At 33.0% G+C, this 17,350-nt stretch overlaps 1 protein-coding gene and 1 long non-coding RNA gene across 5 annotated transcripts in view; one reads left to right on the top strand and one right to left on the bottom strand.

Moving 5' to 3' along the window:
• The window catches only part of LOC139076753 (uncharacterized), a 65,053-nt gene that overhangs the window by 40,227 nt on the left and 7,476 nt on the right, over nucleotides 1-17,350 (top strand). For all 3 annotated transcript variants that reach the window (XR_011528667.1, XR_011528663.1, XR_011528664.1), the window contains one exon: nucleotides 2,041-2,185. This is a non-coding gene — a long non-coding RNA (uncharacterized lncRNA). The remainder of the gene's footprint in view (nucleotides 1-2,040; nucleotides 2,186-17,350) is intronic.
• COPS2 (COP9 signalosome subunit 2) overlaps nucleotides 13,741-17,350 on the bottom strand; it is a 29,196-nt gene continuing 25,586 nt past the window's right edge. For both annotated transcript variants that reach the window (XM_070581062.1, XM_070581074.1), the window contains exons 11-13: nucleotides 17,058-17,140; nucleotides 16,463-16,521; nucleotides 13,741-15,837 (exon numbers count right to left, since the gene is read on the bottom strand). In XM_070581062.1, coding sequence (XP_070437163.1) covers nucleotides 15,693-15,837; nucleotides 16,463-16,521; nucleotides 17,058-17,140 — 287 coding nt within the window. In that variant the 3' untranslated portion in view covers nucleotides 13,741-15,692. The remainder of the gene's footprint in view (nucleotides 15,838-16,462; nucleotides 16,522-17,057; nucleotides 17,141-17,350) is intronic.

The raw sequence follows: 17,350 nt of genomic DNA, 5'->3' as shown, positions 1-17,350 counted from the left end.
ATGTCCTTTTACTTGGGTCTGGACAGCATAATGTGGAAGATGCATTACAGTGGGGGCTGTAGGCAGCTGGGACCAGCTGGCTGTGAGGGACCGCAGAAAGTTTAGTCAATTTGTTGAGATGTTAGACCATTATCTGCAACGGCTAATATTCCAACCCTCTGCAGTACTGTGGCTTCATATTTGAAGTTATATAAAATTTCTCCTTGAGTTCCCTAATGGAAGGTTAAAACATGCCTGGATTTAGTTCTATAGTCGATTTGCATTATTTGCAGAGTCCATATTTGCGAAGAGTCACCTACTTGCTAAAATTTATTTGTGACTTGAAACTCAATACTCCTAACGCTTTCATGGTTATTCATGGACATGCATGTGTGCAGAGTGGTGAAAAATCTGAGTCACTAGGGGACACGTTTCCAGCTAAGTTTAAACAAGGGGACACTCTGCCTTCTTGTTTTAGCCCTCATACTGTAAAAAGTGTCCTTTTTGAGGTCTATTTAGTGCCATGTTTTTCATATTTTTGTGCTTTATTTTGTTGACTTCACAGTTTAAAATGGCCCTTAAGCATAGTACTGAAGTACTCTCTAGTGTTCCTAAGTGCAAAAAGGCTGTGATGTGCCTTGCAGAGAAAACATGTGTGTTAGGTAAGCTTTGTTAAAGCATGAGTTATAGTGCTGTTGGCCATGAGTTCAATGTTAACGAATCAATAACATGTATTAAATAAGGTGTCTTTAAACAGAAACACACATAAAACAAGATTATGTATTGAGCTGTTGATGAATTGGCTCACAGGAACCAAGCCCTGTATTTCCCCAAGTTATTCTTGGAGAATAATTTGATGGATGGGTATACTAGTTTCTTAGGACTGGCATAACAAGTTGTCACAAACTTGGTGGCTTACAGCAATAGAAATTTATTCTCTCAGTTCTTGAGTCCAAAGTCCAAAATCAATTTCTTGAAAGGCTTTAGGGGAAAATTCTTCCTTGCCTTTCTCCTAGCTTCTGATGACTCTTGGCATCTCTTGGCATGTTGCAGCATAATTCTAATGTCTGCCTCTGTCTTCACATTACCTTCTTCTTTGTACGTCTCTCTGTGTCCAAATGTCCCTTTCTCTTTTCTCTTATAAAGACACCAGCTATTGGATTTAGGGCACATCCTACATCTAGGATGTTTTTATGTTGAGATCTTTAATTATATCTGCAAACACCTTTCTTCCAAATAGCTCACATTCTGCACTCTAGATGTACATGAATTTTAGGGGACAATATTCAACTCACTACAGTAGGTTTAATAACAGATGACATACAGCTGAAGAAAGAATAAGAACATTGGAGAATGGGCAAAAGAATATCCAAAATAAAGCACAGAAAGGCAAAAAAATAAAAAAGGAAAGAAAAGGGAAAAAATCAAAATTATGGTAAAAGATATAGATGAGAAGTTCTAACCTATATTTATTTGGAGTCTCAGAAGGAAAGGAGAGAGAAAATAGGGCAGAAGAAATACTTGAGGAGACAATGGCTGATATTCTGCTAAAATGGGTGAAAGATATCAATCCACAGAGTCAAGAGACCTAACAAATGCCAAGCAGAATAAATTTTCAGAAGTCCACATCTAGAAACATCATAATAAAACTGTAGAAAACCAAAGACAAAGAGAACATCATAAAAGTAGCCAAAGAAAAAATGACTAAAAAACTTCAAAGGCAAAACAACTAGATTGACAGCTGACTTCTTGATAGAAACAATAAAAATGGGTGAAGGTGGTCAAAGGCACAAACTTCCAGTTATAAGATGACTAAGTTCTTTGGATGTAATATACAGCATGGTGACTATAGCTAATAACATGTATTATATATTTGACAGTTGCTAAGAAAGTAGATTTTAAAAGTTCTTATCACAAGAAAAAAATTTTGTATGATGTGAGGAGATGGATAGTAACTAAATGTATCGTAGTAATCATTTTGCAATATTTACATGTCAAATAATTGTGTTGTACACCTTAATGAATGCGATGTTATATATCAATTTTGTCTTAATAAAACAGGGGAAAAAAGAAACAATAAAAACCACAGAACAATGAAATATCTTCAATGTGCTGAAAAGAAATTAAGGAAATAACAGCAAACTTAGATTTCTATACCCAGTGAAAACATCCTTCAAGAATGAAAGCGAAATAAAGACATTTGCAGGTAAAGAAAAACCAGGAGAATTCATAACTAACAAATCTACACTAAAGAAAATACCAAAGAGTGCTACTCAGGTGAAGGAAAAATTATTTATTATTTATTTATTATTTACCTCTGATGGAAGGTCAGAGATGCACGAAGGAATAAAGAGCAAGACCGTTGGTAAATATGTGGGTAAATCAAAATAAATACTGACTATACAAAATGACAATAACGTCTTATGGGGCTACACATGTACACACATATATGTATACAGTTATGCATCGCTTATTAGGGATACATTCTGAGAAATGCATCATGAGGTGATTTCATCATTGTGTGAACATTGTAGAGCATACTTATACAAACCTAGGTGGTACAGCCTACTACACACCCAAGCTACATGGGATAGCCTATTGCTCCTAGGCTACAAACCTATACAGCATGTTAATACTGAATACTGTAGGCAACTGTAACACAATGGTAAGTATTTGTGTGTCTAAACATAGAAAAGTTACAGTAAAAATACAATATAAAAGATAAAAAATGGTACAAGACAAGAGTATAGGTGTCAACATGCATTTAACAGGCTTCCAGGAATGAAAGAAAAGAGTAAATGGAAGGGAAGGAATTTTTCAAGAAGTAACGACTGGTAATTTTCTAGAATTAAATACAGGTATAAGTCCTCATATTGAAAGAATGCCACATAGGCTGAATAATAAAAACATATACCAAAAACCCTCACCTAAAAATATTAAAATGAAATAAAATACCATTAAAGAAAGAATTTTATTGGTTTCCAGAAGGTATAAGCAGATTACTTGCAAAGGCATAAGAGTCAGACCAATTCAGATTTCTCTATGGCAATACTGGAAGCAAAAAGACAACAGGATAATGTTCTTAAAGTTCTGAGGGAAGAAATTGAAACTGGAATTTTATTTTTAGTCAAATTATATGTAAAGATGAGTCAAGATATCCACAGGCATATCAAGGACTCAGAATAAATAGCACACAAAGATCCTCTCTGAATGCACTCAGCAAGAAGAGAAATAAATAAAGACTGTTTCTTGTTGTCTAAATAAGCAATGATACACATGTCCAAATACATTCTCAACATTCTGAAATGAAAATTCTAAAGGATTCCAACATAATGGTTGGGGGGAAAGGGAGAGACCAGAGGGAGGTGAGGGAAAATGTGAAGATACTTGATTTTCTTGATGAAAAGACATAAAAGGCTTAGATATTGAGATCAATTTTAAGAACTTATAAATGTACTGTCATAATATATGATGTTAATATTAGAGGAAGTTGGGTGAAGAGTATATAAGAACTCTCTGTACTATCTTTGTAACTCTTCTATAAATCTAAAATAATTTCAAAATAAAACTACTGAAGAAAAAATACCAAAAAAACCCAGATGACAGAAATAAGTCCTAAAATAACTATAATAATTTTAAATTTGTTAAAAAAAATCAAAAGACAGAGGCCCTCAGATTGAATTTTAAAATATTAAAATCCAGCAATATGTTGTTTACAAGACATACCCATCAAAAAAAGAAAAAAGAAAAGAAAAAAATATGAAAAGGTTGAAGATAAAAGAGAGAAAGATATACCAGGCAAATATAAGCAACAACAGCAAAACATAAAGGAGCAATTTTAATATGACACAAAACAGATCATAAGAAAAACAAAATCATAATGGACAAAGAGAAACATATATACTGGCAAAAGCAACAAGATATAACAATCATGAACACATATGCAGCTGACAATTCTGCTTTAAAATATATAAAGCAACGAGTGACAGAATTACAGGAAGAAATACACAAATCAACAGTTATAGTTGAAGATTTTAATAAATGCCCCTATTAAGTGGATACATTAAGCAAAAAAAAAAAAAAAACTAAACAAAAATATAGAAGATCTGAATAACAACACGCTTGACCAAATAGGTAGTTTGGAAGACGTTACAGAATATAAAGTATTTTAAAGCGTTAATGGAACAATCACAGAAATTGTCTATACCAAGCTACAAAGCAAATTTCAGTACTTTCCAGAGAATCAGCATCATACAGATTATATTCTCTAAGTAGTAGTATTAAAAGGAAAAATCAATAACAAAAGGGTAGCTGAAAATATTCCATAGGTTTGGAAACCAAAAACATCAAACCCCACACTGCTGAGTAATTCCTGGCTTAAAAAGAAAATGAATGTCAACTATAACTTTACATGTTAAATTAATAGTTTTAAGCAAATTATAACAAAGTTTGAAAATGATTCAACTCAAGAAGCTAGAAAAAGAGCCACAGATTATATATTCAACAAAATGAAAATAAAGGAGATAATACAGATTGGGGCAGAAATCAATGAGAGAACAACAAAAAGAATAATAAAAATGACCCAAAAGCTGGCACTTCCAAAAGGCTAGTAAGATAGACAAAATAAACAAATAGAGAACAAAAATGGGGGAAGAAGCATAAATAAAATGGATATTAAAAAAGCAAAGATTATTACTAACTGTATCCTAATAAATTTGAGACCTAGACAAAATGTATTTCTGAAAACAAATAAAGTGCTAAAATAGAACAAAATGAAGCAGAATACTTGAAGAGATGAATAATCTATCTGAAAGAATGCATAATCATTAGAGGAATTGAAATTATAATTTAAAAATCTTACTATGTCTAAAAAATCTCAGTCCAAACAGCATTGCAAGTGAGTTCTTCCAAAGAACAGATTAGGCTCATATTATACATATTGTTCTAAAAAACAGAAATAGAGTGAAAGGTGCCTTTACATTTTATAATGTAAAATAACTTTCCTAATTAAACTGATTAAAGATAGTCCAAGAAGAGAAAATTATAGGCCAATATCACTTAAGAACATACATGGAAAACCTCTAAATAAAATGCTGTCTAATAAATCCAACATTGCTTTGAAAAAGAATATATAATCATCAGTTTGAGTTTATCCTAGAAAGTAGGGATGAGTTAACATTAGATAACCTATGAGTGTAATTCACTACATGAAAGAACTAAAAGAGAAAAATCACATGTTCATCTTACTAGGTCCAGAAACATTTAATAAAGCTCAAAAACTATTTATGATTAAAAAACCCCACATACCTCTTAGGAGACCACAAACAGAAGGAAACTTTATAAAATGAAAGCTAACTCCCAATTAACCTCATACCTAATGGTGAAACTCAAGATGCTTTTTCTTTGAGACAAGAATGCTGACTATTATCACTACCGTTCCATGTGTTATTGGAGATCCTGATCAATGCAATGAGATAACACAGAGACATAAGAGGTATAGTGATGGAAGGAAATACATAAAAATATAATTATTTTCTTTATAATGTGATTATCTACTTAGAAAATAGAAATGAATCAACAGACCAACTATTGATAGAGCAAGGTTCAGCAAGGCTGATAGATACAAAAATCAGTATGCAAATATCAATATAATTTTTCTACCCTAACAATAACCAATTAGAAAATGTCTTAGGAAATAAGAGAGCATAAACGATAAAGATTTAGAAATTAATATAACAATGAATGCTCAATATCTTTATAGAGAAAAACTAAACACTCTCTTAAATGACATAAAAAGAGACAAATTAATCTCCAAATTCAATGCAATTCCAATTAAAACTCTACAAGACTTCAAGGGAACTTGACAAACTGATTCCCAAAATTAATATAGAAAAATGAAGGACCATGAATACTAAAGTAATTTTCAAAATGAGGAGCAAATTGGGTGAGGAGAGTCTCCTGTAATTCAGACATTACTCAGCTCAGTAATAAAAACACAAGGTGGCACTGGTGGAGGAACAAATAGAACAGTTAACAGATTAAAGAACTCAGAAATACACCCCTTGCAAATGCAGAAACTTGGTAGTTGAAAAAGGTGGCATAACAAATCACTTCGGAATAATAATTTAGTAGATGGGGTACTGAGAAAATTAACTCAGAAAAAATAAAGCTTGATTCCAACCTCAAATCATAGACCAAAACAAACTCCAAATAAAGAACTAAATGTGAAGAGAGGAACTATAAAACTATAAAAGACATTTCTGTGATATTAGTCTAAGAAAGGACTTAAGATCCAAAAAGGTATGGGTGATGGAGGGAAAAATGGACATTAAATCCATCATCAAAATCAAAGATTTCTGTTCAATGAAGGAAATTAGAGACAATGCTTCAGAGAATATTTGCAAGTCTAAAATAAACCAGATAAGGAGTTAATTCAAGAATATACAATGACCTCCCACAAATCAGTAAAAACTAGGAAGCCAATAAACAGATTGTGAAGAGTAGATAGTCCATAGAAAGGGAAACCTGAATGGCTAATAAACGTATGAAGAAATGTTCAAGCTTATTAGTAATTACAAAAATGTAAGTTAAAATTAATAGGAAAATACCACTTTAGAAAGTCAGATATTATTAAGGGCCATCAAGGAGAGCAGAAAACCAGAACCCTCACGCACTACTGGTTGGAGCATAAATGGTGCAGCCATTTTGATGAGTAATATGGCAGTACTTGGTAAAATTAACTATTACGCCCTAAGATTCATTATTTCCAGCTACACACCCCAGAGAAACTTTGCACAAGTTGATAAGAAGATAGGTATAAAATATTCACCACAGAATTCTTTAATGTGGTAAGGATTTGGAAGGATCACAGATGTCTACCACTGGAGATTGAACGGGTAAATTTTGGCATATGTATGAGGTGGAAGAGAAAGGCAGGAACAATGGACCAGATTTAAAAATAATGTAGATAAAAATAGTTTTAAAAGGGGATGAAATTTATATCATTTATAGAAATTAAAAATAGACATGCATATTATTTTTTCAGATATACACATATCTACTAAACACAGGAAAGATAACTGAAAAGACATGGTAGTGTGCCATATGCCAAGGATTATGATTTTCTCCATTCTGAATACCTGAGGTTAAAAAGAATAATTCAACTAAGGAAACTGGAGCCCAGAGAGGTTAAGAGACATGGTCTCGATTCATGGACAGCTAAAGAATGCAGGTCTCCTGTTACCCAGAGCTTTCTACTTTACCACACTCCTCTCCCCTGGGAAGCTCCAAAAGGCATCTTTAAGATGGCAACCTCTGTCCTAGAGTCCACATATTTTGTTCTCAGAAGCAAAATCCCATTTGCCAATTGTTTCCTGATTTTTGATTACGGAAAATGACCACTATAATTCTGAGATATGATGACCTGTAAATTTGTTTATTCTACTTGCTTCACAGGCATTCAAGAAGGTAAGGAAATGTGTACTTTCAGATAAAACATGCTAATTTCAGGATAAGGCATTTTGTTCTTCCACTTTTGAGGTTACTCAAAATACCAACCCTTAATTATTATAGTATTGTTTATATCTGAACTAGTTCCTTGGAGACAAATCCAAATATTTCAAGAATTCACGATTTTGGTGGCAATAACATCCAGCTATATTAATATCCTGAGATATAAGGAAAGTTCATAAGCTGAGAGGGCTTTGTTTACATATACAACGAATCCATTCTTCATAAACATTAGAAAGGTTTGACAAGTTTTGTAGGAATAAAAATATTAGGTAAAGCCATGGATTTCATGCAATTTCATAGTTAATAGGTGTCAAAGCAAAAATTTTAAATTAAATTCTTATATAGTGTTGGAAAGGGGAAAAATAGGTTTTAAAATATTTTATAGGAGGAGACACTTTGTAGACAGCTGTTTGTTATTAATGTCTGGAGTTATGGTCTGCTCTATTTCAAAATTTCCTAACTTATCCTGCTTAACATTCAGAAGATATAAAAAAGGAGGGATTTCTTTTTAACCTTCAAGTTATAATGAGAAATTAAGGACAGTGTTTAAAGAAGTTCCTCACTGTCCAGCGGAAGAGCTAGAACATCCCCGTCACTCCACTGAAAATGCTCATTAGCGGCTCCAAAGACTTGTATCGTGCTAAATTCTAGGGCCTTTCTCTGCTCTCATCTTATTTCACCTCTCAGCAGTATTCCCAGTTGATCACTCTATTTTGAAATACCTAGCTTCTGTGATACTACTGCTTATTTCTAAGCTCCCAGTCCACTTTTGTTTCTTTTGCTGGCTCAGCCTCTTTTGCCAAAAATATACTTTCTCAGTCTTCTCATTTCATTTAATGATATCACTATCTACCAGTTGCTCAGTAACAAACCTAGGAGCGATCCTTATTGTCTCTTTCCTTTACAATCCTCAATTCCAATTCATAAGCAAATCCTGTTGGCCTTCCCGATTCTGTGCATGCACTTCTTTCCAAATTCTGGTCCAAAAGCCTCTATCATCTTTCATTCAGACTTCTTGAGTGGGCTCCTGCTGGTCTCCCTGGTCACATTTGCCCCATATAATCATTTCTTCACGATAGCCAGATCATCTTTTAAAATGGTATATCAGAATATAAATTTCCAATGGCTTCCCACTGTTATTTAGAATAAACTCTCAACTCATTATCTCAAACTATAAGATTACCCATTGCCCTGACCATCTCTCCCATCTTGTTTAACATCTCATCCTATCTTGCTTGAATTTAACATACCCCTCTCATCTCAGATGGACTTCCTCTCTGCCTAGACTGCTCTTGCCCTAGATCAGTATGGTCAGCTCTTGTTCCTCATTTATGTGTGAAACCAACTTTCACATCCTCAAAGTTACCTCCCCCACTTTCATTTATTGATTGATAGAATTTTTCTCTATCTGAAATTATCTTGTTTATCTGCCTTTCCCCATAGAACTATGCTCTTTGAGCAAAGGGATAATTTGTTCCTTATGGTATCCTTCAACCTTAGGACATAGCACATAGTAGGCACACAAATATTTGTTAAATAAACAGATGAAGGGGTTAGAGAAAGGGCATGTCCCTTTTAGTATTCTAGCACTTTTAGATTCCTTTTCTAACTGTCTCTTGGTGGTGAAGACAACAATAATGAGAAAGAAGAAAGACCGAGTTTTAAATATCAACCCTACCCTACTCAATAAAGTAAATCAGTTTGTAGTCTATATTCATTCATGATACAACTCACTTTTAACAGGTCCAAGATAGGTAACCCTTCTTCAGTTGAAGGCAACTAACCTACAGAGGATCAATCGTAATACAACAAAACTTAAATTAGGTTTTTAGAAAGAAGACTATAAATTTCCATTCATTACTCTAAAAATTGAGTTGGGACCATAAAACTATTAAGTACAACAAATACACAACTCAAGATATTAGATGTATATTGCTTATGTAGTTCCTTGCTGGGCTGATGCCATGAACATAATACCTACCACTGTTGGAAATGTAGCTGAAATAGGAAGTAACCAGCCTCACTCCTCTCCTACTTCCACAACTTCGAAGGCCAAAGGATTTGTAATGTGCAAAGTGACACTGGCCACAAGGCTATTAGTCTGAAAGTTCTTTTGACTTTCAAAAATTGTCTGATAGCATTATCGTACTTTGAGATGAGGGTTGGTCCATTCCACTACCTTGAAGGTTACACCTGAGTTATTTTTGGATACACAGTAAATTCACAAATGATTCCTTAGATGTTGCAGCCCTTAAAAAGTTCATTTTAAAGCATCGTAACAGGGATTTGGGAGAGTACATTTCTCCCTCCACTTCTTTCCTTGGTTTAATTTCCTGCTTAGAAGTGTTTAATTTTATACTGAAGGAGTAATTCCTGAGACATTTGTTTGCACCATGAATTGTTCCAGGACAGATTAAACAGGGTTCAGGAGAGGCCAACTCCTCCATGAATGCTTCAAAGTAGAACAAGCAGGTAACCTTAAAAGTGGAAAATATTTAAACCCCAATTTTCTAACCAAATGAACAAGATTTTCAGTACTGTTTTCTGAGAAATATTCTTAAAACATTCAAAAGCTATTTTACAAGTATATATTACTGAATTACTCAATATATAAAGTGTACTGTTTAAAGCCACTGTGCTGGTCTTGTGCTAGTTGAGACTAATATTTACACAGGAAATATTTGAGGTAGATTATGTAATTTTTATTACTGACAAAGAATGTGTACTTCCAGTCAAAAATCCTTGAGTGCCTGTCTTAAAGCATCTTGTGACCCATCCTGCACATATCAGTCAATTCTCAAGTATTAACTTGTGGGAGTTCCATTTCCAGGTAGCCATCCTCTACCACACTCCTAGTCACCTGCTTCCTACCACCTAGTGTGAGCTCAAGGAACTTAGGTTATTTTTAACACTAGCTTAAGAAAAGGAAAATTGAGAAAACTCGTAACGAAACCAACTATGTAACACTGCAAAATCAAACAATTTTGCCTTTTCCACATCATCACTCCATTTCTTAGTTGACATATAATTGAAAATTTATTTTAGTCGTTCTCAAACTGTTATTTAAAATAGATGCATAAAAATTTAGTATTGCAGTAGTTAAGTAATAGGAGATAGGCGAACATTTTAACAAAAATTAAATACTCAATACAGCATTAAATGCTATTAATATGGTAACTATGCATGCAAAAGCTTTTGACAATTTCATGGGATGATTAAAACTTCTAATTTTTTAACCCTCTAAACTCACATAAGATGAATAACGCCCAGTAAAAAAACCTTTATCAATTGACTTAAAAATGCCCTACTTCAGAATTTTAAAAAATCAACCTAAATCCTCCAAATTATGTAAATTTGAACACTGTCTTCCATGTGAAACTTAGTTAGAACAGAGGAGTCATTGGTACACCGGCAATTCTTTTCATGGCATATGCCTGAGTCAGAAACAAGTGATATTAAGTAATGGAAACTGAAAAAAAATTACTGTGGTGTGGAGTGAATTTTGTACTCCCACAAGTATGTGTACACACACACATGCCCACAAGAAATTTTACTGGCCAGCCATTAATGTGGAAATCCTGACCAAGGTTTAAAATTTAAAATCCTGGCCAAGAGGCAACAAAGTTAGCCCCAAATAATAAGGTAAGTATTTAATAAATAATCTTTTCTTGCCTATCACAAGATTTTAAGGTAGAGTTGGCAACTACATTTGATGCCCTAAGATTGACTTTTAATTATTCCAGCAGGCTTTTAAATAACACAGGACACTAAAGAAGCAAAAAATAAGTGAACCACACATTGTGGCGCCAGCCTGGTGGTGTAGTGGTTAAGGTCACATGCTCTGCTTCGATGGCCCAGGATTTGTAGGTTTGGATCCTGGGTGTGGACTTAAATATACTGCTCATCAAGCCATGCTGTGGCAGCATCCCACATACAAAACACAGGACAATTGGGACAGATGTTAGCTCAGTGACAATATTCCTCAAGCAAAAAGAGGAAGATAGGCAACAGATGTTAACTCAGGGCCAATATTCCTCACCAAAGAAAAAGAGAGAGAGAGAGAACCACACATTTGTTTAAGTAATGTCCCAGAAGAAACCATCTTTTCAAGATTCAAAGGCAAATTAAAATATTAATTTTTAGCATTTGGGGAATCATTAAGAATCACTGGCACAGTTGTTTTGTGGTGCTTAGTATCATAAACCATAAATCCTCCAAATGGCATGACTATTTTAACTTGCCTTGAAATTCCAAAAGGTTAAATCTTGTCAGAGCTCATCTAGTGATTCAAAGAGAAGTAAACAAAATTTTTGAACCACTGGTTAATCCACACCATTAAGGGCACACAATAGGTAGAAGGATACATAGTAAAATTGAATAATCTTGAGTTAAATAGAACTTCTGACACACTTAGATTAAAACAGTTAATCTCTGATATGTCTATATTAAAGAGGTTCTTACAATTATTCCTACTCATAATTGTAATAAAACCAATATAGGATGCTGGGGGGAGAGGGGGCACGTCTGGGAAACCTAATGCAAAGACAACAAAAACAAGTAAAACCTCAGGAAAAAAAAGAGAAAAATTTTGATTTTGGTAACGCAAATGAAGACCAAAGTCCCTGAACTTCAAGTTTTGAGACTGACACCCAGTCTCTTGTTCTAAGTGCCTGGATAGTATTAACACTTTGAAACAAAATAGTTAAAAGTCAATTCCTTACAATGTTTTATGTTAATTATATCTCAAAAAAAATTGAAAAAGTTAATTCCTTCTTTTTGTTACATATCTCAGTTCAAAAGGATGTTTATCTCCTTCAAGATGTTATAAATCTCATATAAAGAATGAAACTCCTAGCTTTACTACAGTTTTGTATGCTCAAGTTTCACTTTAATGACCTGAATTAAATGAAAACATTTCAGGTTTATTTAAAACAGTAGTAAAATGATATTACTATTTTTAAAAAGCAGCTTTGGTAAACAAATGGTTAGAGTATCTCTGATCCCTTAAAAAAGGTAAGAGGAATCCACAGGCAAATACTTTTTTTTCCTATGGACTAAACTGACTAGTGTTCTGTACCACCATAATCTGCTTCATATGTTGATTAGATACCCTCACCCCAATCTCCACCCCGAAAGAAAAATGTACTCACCTGTGTTTATACTGAAGAATAATAAAGGCTAATGATTAAAAAGGAAAATTTAAAAAATTTTTTACTGTAGTGGATATTTTAAATAACAATAGCGGTTTTTCAGTCTGTGGCAAACTGATGTCTTATTATAAGGTAACAAAAAGTACTATATGGCCCACAGTGTAGTCCATTTAAACCAGACTTCACTAAAACTATACCCTGGATGTGAAATCAGATTCTCAGTAGTCTGGAAAGATAGACTATCAAGCTTTAGTTAGAAGGGACTCATGTAATGAAAGCAATTCTTAATACATACATCAGCATCTCATCTTAAAAAGTGATGCTCCATTAAGATATGGATAAAAAATATTTAATCAACAACTTTAAAATTAACCTAAGAGCTAGAATGAGAAATGGAAATGCAGCTCTTGTAGTAGACAGTATCTATCTGTAGCAGCCAAAGTTTGCTGTGAAGTGAGTTTATCCAGGTTTAGGGGTAAAAAAAAAAGGAGAGAAGCATATTTCAAAATGATGTAAACTACTTGTTACTACAGTTTTCACAAAAAAGGGAAAGATTTAATCTGCAATTTAAATGCTAAGAATTTGCCAATAATTTTTTTTACTTCCATTAAATTTAGTTATGTTTTGAAAAGCAATCTCTAAGATTTCAACTCTCCAAGATTTGACACACAAGAACACAGAATATGTTTAAAGGGAAAAAAATAGTAAGTTTTACATGAGTCAGACAGTTAAGATAGAGCAAAAACCTTTGTTCTAGAACAAATGCGGCAAATGACTTTAGAAAAAAGAATAAACCTGTACCTAGAGAAGATTCAACAATGCCTATGTGATATGTACAATTACCTTAAATTAAAGATTATGGTATAACTTTGGATATTGTTCTATACTTAGCCCAATTTCCCAAAGAATAACAAGTGCATGCTTTCCTAGAAACTAGAAGGTGCACTACTGCACACAGTAAACATATGACAGGAGAACTGGGCAAAGAGTTGGAGGATAGCGGTTACATCACATCATTCAAATCCTTTGAATTCTAATTTCATCAACTCAGAGATAAGCAGGGCTTTTCCCACAGTTATCACATACATACATATTTGAATACAGGCACAGAAACTTGTCATTTTTATTTGGGTAACAAAGGGTCTTCAAATTATATTGAAAAATAAGTCCTAATTATTATCACTTCTGTAAAAAAAATTTAGCACACTTTTCACAAATGATTTATGTAAAAGAGAAGAAAATACACATAATTTTATAATATCTTAAACTTTTTTATTCCCTACCAGAGACATTAATTTTGTCTTTCGTTTTCTTTCAGTTTTCTACAATTTCCAACTTGTACCTGTATTTAATACTGCTTTAATCTGCTAAAGACATTAGCTGATTGCTCTCCTAAATCTAAGGATTATATAGTTTTAGTATAAATATATATCACATATTTTCGTAAAATTTTGACAAAACCGAATAAGCATGCCTTGTTTTAAGTCCATGCTCCTTCCACTGTTTATAAAATCTGATTTAATGATCAAAAATTCTTGGTTGTCATTCTTCAGTTAAAACAGTCTTTCTTCTGAACTGCCACGAACTTCTTTTTACACAATAACAAGCAATAGAAAAATCAAAGAAATTATCTTAATCTTAGTTCTTCCTTTTGACACTATAAAATAATGTGAAACTTTTTGTTTTTAAATGAAACAAATACATCCAAAACTCAATACATTCAAATGAGCTGCATCTCCTTTAAGGTAGTCACCTTGGGAGGCCACAGTTCATTCTTCTAACTATGCTACTACCACTGCTCAGAATACCTTTAAAACTCTTGGGATCGCCTCCAAAGCCAGTTGCATACTTTCTACTATTACTTCAAAGATTGATTTCATTTTTGGAAACTGTCAAAAGTCATTTGGTGCCAAATAATGGTAACTGTAAAACAGTCCAGCTTGGTAATACATCTTTTTTCAACAACATGTAATCATAAAGTTAATAGTGTGACATAAATTAGCTCTGAATGCAATTCTAAAAGAGCAAAGCCCAAGAGGTTTTGAGCAATGGTAGACTGCTGGAATTAGGAAATAAATTTCCAGCATGATCACTACGTACGGTAACATTCATTTAGCTGTCTATGTTCTGGCATATTTGTTTAAAGTGAACATTCTGAGAGTTAGTATTTATTCTTTTTTACAAAGGAATATCATTCTTAAAAAAAATTTATTCCTTTAAAGCATTACTGTCAAAGTAAGTACAATGCAAGTGTTCTGTTAGAAACTAATTCTACTTACTTTATCAATAAAGACTTATTTTAAAAACTCGAAAGCAAATAACCAACTTATTTGCTCCCAGGCTTTTTAAAATCATTAACTGAAGATAACATAATTTGAAATTTCTAAGGTACTAAAAAGAAAAACAAAAACCCCAAATGTAATAAAAACACATCAAGAACCAAACTACAATTTCTGAGCTGCACTGTTTATTTTGCTGCTTGAAACCTAAGTGACAGTATGCCACCATAATTATGGGGTTTCATCTAAACCTTTACTACACTGCAGGTACAGAAATATACGGACACATTTTTGAAGAATTGACATTTTGCAAAATGCAGCAAACATTTTAATTTATACATGAGAAAAGGAAGTGTTCAAAAGGGTATGCATTTCAAGTTATTGCAGGTTATTTGTGAGAGAATTTCTGCAGGTAAAACATGTTTAAATTTAACCAACAGTAGCGTGTCAGTGTATTTAAAATCATGACAAAAATCTTCTCTCTGGTCATGTTGCCCATGACAAATTACTACGATGTTGTATGTTTAGGGCAAGATGTCAATACAGCATAAATCCCATGGCATTTTGGTTTTCTTCTGGAGATTAAAGCTGTTTTTCTTGGGATAAATGCAGCAGCAAAACACAAACCAGTTGATCAAAAAAAGCACTTCTGCCATAACTCCAATAATTTTCAGGACACATCAACCGACAGTAGTTTTGCCATTCCCAGTTCTTTTAAGGATTACATCTCTGCACTGTTGCCTTAAGTACGTCTGTAAAAGCTTATTCTCTGTTAAGCCAGTTTACTGACTACAGCCTGGTTGAGAGAATTTAGTTGGTTGGTCCATTTATCTAGTGCAGTATATCGGGCACCACCTCTCTTCTGATGATCCAGTTCAAGGAGTTGGTTGACTTGATCAATTCGGCCATGAATAGTGCTGGAAATAAATAAATAAAGGAAGACATGTCTACAAACTGTTTTCACTAAGCATATCTTCTGGACTAATGTTTCATAAAATATTCACAATATCAATAAATGCAATAACCGCCCCCCCGCGGCCTACATTAAATGATTGAGTTCAGCATTAATTATAACATTCATTATCTTATTCAAACTCTAGACAGAAACCAGATTCGAGCTACCTTTCATCAATTTCACTGAAACAACCAACAGGTACAGACTTACCCAATTAATCAAGAGCAAATGTAATCTGTGAAGCTTTAAAGATACTGCTTTTAAGAAAGATATAATTTCAAAACTATTATATACTATACTTTATACATAAAAAGTACTATTTGTTAAATAATTTTCTAACTGTATATGGGTCATATACTGATGAAAAATCCTTCTTAAAAACCATTTAGAACTTTTTCAGATATCATGTGCTTAATATGCTCATTTATCAAAAACTGTCACACATACATAAACATCCCTTTTAAAAGAAAATCACAGCCAGAAGTGCTTTTTATAAAATAATCAAGAATTCAACTGCTCTCCTTGCCATTAGTATTCAAACTTTATGGTCCTAAACATTTTGTGATAAATAGTAGCCAAGTACTTACTTATCCAATATGCACTGCACCAGCAAGCTCTCCACATCAGCTACATCTATGTTTAACTCCTAAGACAAAAGACTCATAATTTTACTAATTAACTTTTTTAAAGACTTCATGATTTTATATAAATAATTTTTCTGATTTTAAATTCATTCCCACCACTTAAAGGAAAATTAGTGAAGACAAAATTTAAAACAAATTCCATTATCACTTCAAAATACTTCTCACATCACAGGTCTGATGAAATTTAAGTTTTTAATTTTTAAAGTATATTCCTACCACAATTTTACTGTGATTAGGCTTAACCTATCATCAATTTATATTTTAGCCACTACTCTCTCTTCTTTAATTTTCTCTGAGGCTGAAGGAATTTTTAAAAAGAAATTTAACGATTCCTTATTTCTCTTTTCTATTAACTCAATTTATGCCAAGAAAACACAGAAAAATTCACATTAAAAGCAAAGCCATTAAGTTATGCTATAGTTAAAATTTGTAATATTACAAAATGTTACCAAGTTAGAATTATTCTTTTAAATGGAAAATAGGTATACTGCATTTATAACTATAAATTATAAGCATTAAAATCCATGAATATAAGTACCTTAGAAATAAAAGGAATATGTATTCTTGTATAAGGCTTAATTAACTTTATGAGCACTTGTGTTCTGATGTTTCGCAAAAGCTCTGAAAGAAAAGACAAAAAACAATACATTTGCATTTAATAGTCTGTATATCTTTATGAATCATTACACACTTCTAAATCATATTAATTCACTATCTCATTTATCTTCTCAAAATACACCTTTCTGTCTGGCAAGGACGTAAGGTATTTGGATCTAAAGACATTTGGGTCCAATAGACGCACAATATAATTAGAGACTGCCTCTCCCATAA

Source organism: Equus przewalskii, chromosome 1 (genome assembly GCF_037783145.1).
Source record: "Equus przewalskii isolate Varuska chromosome 1, EquPr2, whole genome shotgun sequence".
Lineage (NCBI taxonomy): Eukaryota > Metazoa > Chordata > Mammalia > Perissodactyla > Equidae > Equus > Equus przewalskii.
Note: the sequence above shows the minus strand (reverse complement) of the source record. Positions and strands in the feature narration are given on the sequence as shown.